This window comes from Gymnoscopelus braueri (assembly GCF_963280865.1).
Source record: "Gymnoscopelus braueri genome assembly, chromosome: 21".
Taxonomy (NCBI): Eukaryota; Metazoa; Chordata; class Actinopteri; order Myctophiformes; family Myctophidae; genus Gymnoscopelus; species Gymnoscopelus braueri.
Window position 1 is genome coordinate 20,681,354 of NC_137623.1, and position 7,915 is coordinate 20,689,268.

At 44.7% G+C, this 7,915-nt stretch overlaps 1 protein-coding gene across 1 annotated transcript in view; it reads left to right on the plus strand.

Annotated features, from left to right (window-relative positions):
- The window catches only part of LOC308076919 (zinc transporter ZIP12-like), a gene marked incomplete at both ends in the record, with an annotated part of 11,647 nt that extends 3,984 nt beyond the window's left edge, over nt 1–7,663 (plus strand). The window contains 6 exons of the mRNA XM_080417439.1: nt 2,636–2,791; nt 3,097–3,177; nt 4,960–5,083; nt 6,058–6,288; nt 6,641–6,828; nt 7,535–7,663. Coding sequence (XP_080273565.1) covers nt 2,636–2,791; nt 3,097–3,177; nt 4,960–5,083; nt 6,058–6,288; nt 6,641–6,828; nt 7,535–7,663 — 909 coding nt within the window. The remainder of the gene's footprint in view (nt 1–2,635; nt 2,792–3,096; nt 3,178–4,959; nt 5,084–6,057; nt 6,289–6,640; nt 6,829–7,534) is intronic.
- Nucleotides 7,664–7,915: the final 252 nt, after the last annotated feature.

The following is a 7,915-nucleotide window of genomic DNA, read 5'->3' on the forward strand; positions in this document are numbered from 1 at the left end:
ACAAAGAATTGATAATCAGACTTTGAAGATTACATAGAGGGAGTTTGAATGACAGAAATCAGTTCAGAATGACGTGCAGTATAAGACCGGGTAGTATGCATCCTGCACAGTGCACACGTTTCACAGCATTTTAACTGTCCGACCGAAGTGGGTTCTTGCTGTCTCCCGTGGGGTGCTCGAGCCCCAGAGCACCCACAGGATCGGCGCCTATGTGTACATTAACACTGTGGCATGTGCCAGTGTGCGTTGTGCGTGTGTTTAAACACTTCCTCTGAACACAGACAGGCCGGAGGGTGGAGGTGTTTAATGTTTCCAGCATTTGTTTCCTTTTTCCCTGCTCTGTTTGTTCATAAGCCTGATTGTCTGGGGGAAGTAGCTATTTAGTAGCCTCCTGCCAGAGCACGTGTGGCTACAGAACTTCGCCACTCGCCACATGGCGGCATTTGAAACGTGGCTGGGATGGCTATAGGATCTCAGATAAGCCTCCGGGGCATTGTTGACACAACGTCCTTCGGCCGTACATGTCCTGGATGGAAGGAAGCTCACATTTACAGTACTGATGCGTTGGGGCTGTCTTCACCACCTTCTGCAAAGCTTTGCGGTTGAGGTCAGTACAGTTCCCATACCAGGCAGTGATGCAACCAGGCAGGATGCTCTCGTGGTGCCTCGGTAGATGGGCCATATAGGACCTTGGGCCTCATGCCAAGCTTTTTCAGATATTGTTTTGTTTTTTTATTACCCCACCACACACCCCCACACCCCACACACACACACACACACACACGCACGCACGCACGCACGCACGCACGCACGCACGCACGCACGCACGCACGCACGCACGCACGCACGCACGCACGCACGCACGCACGCACGCACGCACGCACGCACGCACGCACGCACGCACGCACACACACACACACACACACACACACACACACACACACACACACACACACACACACACACACACACACACACACACACACACACACACACACACACACTGTATAATCAAACAACACAAATTGTATCCTGCGTGAAGGCACCTCAGGAGTGTTTCCTGACGGTCACAATCACAATAAGTGTTCAGGCTAGTTGTGAAAATTCAGTCAGATAAGAGGACCACACTTGATTGCTTTCTTCCTGTGAGATCTGCTCTTGTCCAATCATCTCCGCCCCTAGTGGGTATCCTGTAGGACCCACTACGACAAGAGTGCCATCCACTGATAATGCTAAAAGCCCTATGTCATATACCAGTGATTTACATGAATTACGTTAACAGTAAAATCAGGAACCAATAACTTTATCAAAGCTATCCAGTCCTCCATACTTCTCACAAACTTTGGGTCATAAAGTCTGCTTTGACTTTTAGTAAACATCTCATATTCTCCTTGTATGGTTGGCTGAGAGCACCACAGGGAGCTCTCCCATCCCTGCAGGACATACAACAGCAGGTGCTTGAGTAGCAAAAAAATATTATGAAGGACAAACATCATCTTACAAATGGATTGATTGTGATGATGTGAAATGGGAAGCACTGGGGGATGTCTCACAGGTTCAGTACATGGCTCAAGACTCCCCCCCCCCCCCGCGGCTGTCAGAGCCTGGAATGAGGACAGTAAATGAACAAAACAACACAAAGTAACAAAACAAAACAAGAATCCTATGCAGCTGAACAAGAATGTTACTTGCATAGACAACTTGAAATAGACAAGTTGTTGTTTTTATGTTTGTGTGACTGCTTCTTTTGCTCATGTGTCACTGCTGCTAAAGATAATAAAGATTTAAAGGAATTCTCCACCCAAACAATTTCTTAATCACCCCCTGAAGCCTTGAATTCATGGAGATTCTTTTGTTTTTGTCACATTTCTGAGCCAATAATACAACATTTGACTAATTTAAGTTAATTGGAGACCGATCTTAACAAGAGCTTAACAAGGCTCATCAGTGATTACACTGTGAAAGTTGTTTTGTGGTTTATATTATTCTTTTATATAGTTTTGCATTGGTCTCCTACCACAGTGGTCACCACAAATACTGAATTATTGGCTCAGGAATGTGACAAAAGCTAAAAGATCTCCATGAATTCAAGGTTTCATGGGGTGAGTAATTGATAGAATTTTTTTTGGGTGAAGTATTATTTTAAGATAATGCCTCTGCTCTTGCACATTGTGGACAGTCTGGACACTGCTGCTAAAATAAACTTTACCTGTCTTTAAGAGATGTATCATACTACTGCTGTTAAATCTGTCTTTACCTTCATTTCTATCTCATCCAGTATTATAATTTTTTTATTATTACTATATTGTTGTGTTGTTATGTTTGCATGTCTCTGCAAAATTGCGCTGCTTATACCTGTATCAGTATTTACCAGCTTGTGGCTTTGTGGTTAGAGTCTGCCCTGAAATTGGGAGGTCAGGGTTCAAGGCCCGGCCAAGTCATATTAAAAGATTATACAAATGGTATCCAATGCCTCACTGCTTGGCACTCAGTATCATAACGGTCGGATTGGGGGTAAGTCCCTGAGACTTACTAATTGTATGTCAAGCTGCCTCACACTACAGAAACAGGAGATAGGCTACTTACTATGAGTAAGTGACAAATAAACCCTTCTTGATTTTTGATTCCATTGCAGATCCTTGGCCTCCATGATGACAGTCACAATCACGACAGTGAGGACTTTATAGAGGACAAGGAGTATCTATGGAAGATCTTGGGCATCATCGCTGGAATCTATGGATTCTTCCTCATTGAAAGATTCTTCTCCTTTGTGGTTCCATCTAATGGCCATGTAAGATAACTTTTTTTTCTTCCAAAACTTGTTTGCTCAAGCCTTTATCAGTTTGTAAGCATAACAATCAACACAGATAGAAAAACTCTCACGGGTTATTTTCACTGGACGAAGTTGGAGGCTGTTGAGCTTATCCAGCCAGTGGCAGATAAACTGCAACACCAGTTTTACAAAATCATTGTTTGTCATGACTGTGCATATCTGTAGCCAGCTTCCTTGAGAGCCCTGGCTGAACCTCTGCAGAGCGTTGAGCCAGGTGACCTCTGGTGTGACTGTAGTCTGACAAACCTCTTTCTCTGCTAAAGGGCCATTCCCACGACCTTCCCTTGCGGATCACCGGCAACGGCCAGGCTCAGAGAGGCAAGTCCCTCTCCACCATGGAGCTGGTGAGTCTGCTCAACCCACTTCACCACCAACTCTTATTGTAAGTAAGTGGTAAATGGTGCATTTATATAGCGCTTTTATCCAAAGCACTTTACATAGATTGTGCATTACATTCACCCATTCACACACCGATGGCGGAGGAAACCATGCAAGGCACCAACCTGCTCATCGGGAGCAATTAGGGGTTCAGGGTCTTGCTCTAGGACACTTCGACACTAATTCTGGGGTAGCCCGGGATCGAACTGGGAACCTCGTGGTTGCAATCCGGCCGCTCTACCGGCCACTCTACGCCTGAGCTACTGCCACTAAGTAGTATGACACACAGATTTTCAAAGTGGGGACCACCAGCAATCAAGCCCCAGAACCGCGGAGGATTATTGAAGCCACAGAAGCTTGGTGCATACGGTATGGCCAAATCTGGTATTGCAAGACTTCTGCATCGTCTGAAACGCTAGTGCGCCTGCTGTTGTTTTGAAGAGGAGCCATAGCCAAAGGGTTTACCTCGATTAAAATCAATATTATATATCATTATATTTATTTATCTGATCTGATCTGATCTGTCAGTGGGCACATTTTTCTATTTTAAGTTTTTTCTTTAAAAGCCATTTAGCAAAACGGGGGGGCGCAGCCAGAGGCTATGGCTAATTGAGGGTCCTTAGTGAGTGAGTTAAAGGAGCTACACCATGATTTTTTTTTTTTATATTTAATATCATATGGTGTATGTCCCTCAAACCTTTTTCAAAAGGTTTGAGCCTAAATCATCACTCAGATATACTCATCCCAAGTCAATTGTGTCTGTTAATAAAAAAAAAAATTAAAAAAAAAAAATTAAACAATTTTAAAAAATGGAAAAAATCTGCATAAAAAGAAGCATCTAAGAAAAATACAAAATCGAAAAAAAAACACTTTGAACATTTTTGAACAATTCCACCAAGTGTTTGAGGTGCCTGTTTCACCCACTTCCGGGGGGCGGAGCCAAAATCAGAGCCCGAAGTATTTGTTCGTAGACCCCCACTTAGGGGGGGTAGAAAAAGTTTCGGAGCGATTCGGGCACTTTTCATTTAACATTGGGTTTGCCATCAATAATGTTTGTGACCTCATAAACATTTCTGGAAATCCATGAAATGAGAAGGAATGACTGAATTTAAAAAAAAAACATTTTTTGGGGTACAAGAGACACTGGGGACCCCAAAAAATACAAAAAAACAAGAAAAAAGTGATTTTCATGGTGTAGACCCTTTAAGACTCACAATCAAGCATACAGTGAGTGGACACATGAGGTGTATGAGCTGGACACAATATAGGAAGATACAAGCTGAAACAACAAATCAATCATTCCCCCACTTGTGTTATATAACTGTATATGAACAGCGTGTGGGTGGCAGTAGAGGAACAGGTCATGCTGAGGGTGGAAGAATATGATGCCAATGTTAAATCAGAACACAGTGTTGTGAATCATTCACATACTTTCCAATACTGTAATGTTACATACTGCAATGAAAATCATCACCAAATCTATTTGATTATGTATTCGGACACTTAGTGTTTTTTAACCATGGGTTGGGATCCATATTTTCATACACATGTGTAACTCAAAGCACTTCTGTAACGCATTAAACCACCGTATAAGCAATACATAAAAAGGTGTGTGCTATAATTACTCATAGAAATGGATAAAATGTCATCACAGAGAAGTATCAACGCGGAGCAGAGGGCACATGCTGGTCGTTGAGGTAACCCCTTGAGGTAACCCCCATGACTCCTGTTCTGTGTCGGCCTCACAGGCCGGCCGACAGGGTAGAAGGCTTAGTGGCAGAGGCACTGGCAAGAACGACAGCATCCAGCTGACTCAGGCAACGGGCATGCAGGCCTTCGGGGTAGTACGCTTTGGCTATGGCTCCTACGCAGGTTGGCCTCCCAGGCCAACGCAGGCAGGAGCACATGCAGAACGTTGATGGGGTAGATGGGTACAAGCAGGATCTCAGTGTCGCTCGAACAGTGACACCTCAGCATCGATGGGCAGCCCTGGAACCTCAGTGTCTTCGGGACAGACCCACCAACAGGGTCTCTGGTGTTGCAGGGTGCCGAGGGCACAGGTGGTACCTGCAAGTCCCTTAAGACGCCCGGCTGACCACAGCAGAGCCTCTGCGGTAGTACCGTGGCAATGCTGGGCAGCAGTGGTGCCTCGGCTTCGCAGGGCAGCCGTGGAACCTTGGAGTCATCCGGACGGCAGTATCAATATAGCCATCATTACATTATGGGCGGCAGTGGCTCAGGGGTAGAGTGGCCGGGTAGAGTGAACTGGAAAACCGCAAGGTTCCCAGTTCGATCCCGGGCTGGAGCGCTCCCCTAGAGTTAGTGTCGAAGTGTCCTTGAGCAAGATGCTGAACCCCTAATTGCTCCCGATGAGCAGGTTGGTGCCTTGCATGGTTTCCTCCGCCATCGGTGTATGAATGTGTGTGTGAATGGGTTAATGGCACAATCAATGTAAAGCGCTTCGGATAGAAGCGCTATATAAATGCACCATTTACCATTTACATTGCATCAACCCGATGCATATTTTCTGAAGTCAAGATCGCTGTTTTGCCGTTAATACAGCAAACAAGGACCATATCACAGCCAGTTATAAAACACCTAGAATGATTTTTCTTTTTCTGTGACTAGCAGGGAACAGCGGAGGACTTGGAGTGTTCAGAAACACCTGCTGAAGAACCAGCGACCAGGGGCCCTACACATCAAAGTAAGCAAAACTGCCTGAAAAACACACACACACACACACACACACACACACACACACACACACACACACACACACACACACACACACACACACACAGAGAGTTTAATGTGCTGTACACTGTGTAATAATCTCCTGGCATGAGATTGCAATTGTCACGGTCCAAGGATGAGCTTTCAGTGGCGAGTCATGACACAGACTGCCTTTGTGTTCCCAGGACAAGGGGTTCCTCTGCTGGCCGTGATGATAATCGTGGGAGACAGCCTTCATAACTTTGCTGACGGCCTGGTCATGGGGGCAGCCTTCTCTTCGTCGGTCGAGACCGGCCTGGCAACGACCGTGGCCATCCTGTGCCACGAAATCCCGCATGAGATGGGTGAGAGTTGGCACCATGCCAGGTCACAGCGTTTACATTGGGAACAACACTTGGTTATTCTCTATTTCAGTGGTTCTCAAAATGGGAACCAGAGAGGGACCCTCAGGGTTCCTTCAGAGGATTTTAAATGGACCCTTACAGCCAGATCTGTAACTCTGAGAGTTTGCAAACTGGTTCCATTTGTACACTCTCAGAGTTATGGGAGTCCTTCAAATTAAAAGGTTTTAGAACCAATGCTCTAAAATCAAAAATCTTTGGTTCCACCTCTACAAATACGTATCAATTTGGGATTTCTTGACACAAAAAGGTTTGAGAACTAATGGTCTATACGTACCTTCACTTGACTTCCCAGGGGACTTCGCGGTGTTGCTCAGCTCAGGGCTCTCTGTGAGGAGCGCTGTGCTGTGGAACTTTGTCAGCGCTCTGACCGCCTTCCTGGGTCTGTACATCGGGTTGTTTGTCTCCACCGAGACACACGTCCAGCAGTGGATCTTCAGCGCTACTGCAGGGATCTTCCTCTATCTGTCTCTGGTAGAAATGGTAGGCTTCTGGTGGAAAGTAACTACGTACATTTACTGAAGTGCTGTACTTAAAGCTGCTCTTTCCTTTTTTACCCCGGGTTTGAACCTGGTTTCCTGTGCTGACATTTTTACCATTGAGCTATTAGAGCCTGCCTGCTTGCTCAGGGGATAAATTGAATCTTGACCAATCAGGTCGAAATTCGTGTCAGATCCTGTGTCTAGGTGGGACATGACCTTTGACACAGGATCTAAATGTCTCAATAGAAGAGCACAGAGACAAAATACAACCACCCCAATTGTATAAGTTATATTGTGTTAACATACTCTACCATACAGAATGGACAAAATTACATGTATTCATTATTAAAAAAAAGTTACATAGTGTCGATAATTTATAGGCTATAGACTTTGGGTAGTCGAAAATAGAAGATCTATTGACATTTTTTAAATGTTCAGAAACACTGTGAAATGGGCCATTCATAATAAGTACTTACTTTTACTGAAGTAATTTTAGAAATCCAATTGTATTTTTAAATTGTGTTATTGCTACCTAAATACTTCAGTACTTCGTCCACCACTGATGGTATTGAGAGAAAAAAACGAAAAACTAAACCGAAAACATCACCAGTGGTAAATGTTTGACCCATGAACTTGTTGACATGTTTGTAACATTTGGCTACCTGTTTCCTTCCTCTCTCTGTACTTCTGGTGTCCTTCGCCAACAGCTTCCAGAGATGAGTCGTGCCAAAACCAACAGACCATGTCTCATGTTTCTCTTCCAGAACCTGGGTCTACTACTGGGCTGGGCCATTCTCTTTCTGCTCGCACTGTTTGAGCATGAACTCAGGTTCTAAACCAGTGGTTACCAACCTGTGGGTCCCCACATGATTTGGGGGGGGGGGGGGGGGGGCATAGGATTTAACATGCAACATTGTTTTCTCACTCAACAGTAAACAAACCAACATACAGTATACAGGGCATCTGCACATTTCTAAAGTGACAATCTAAGGACTTTTAAGACCTTTTAACACCTCTGAAATTAGTTAGTTGTTAAACGAGTTAAACAAAATATAATGCCTCAACTCCTACAATTCCAAGTGCTTGTC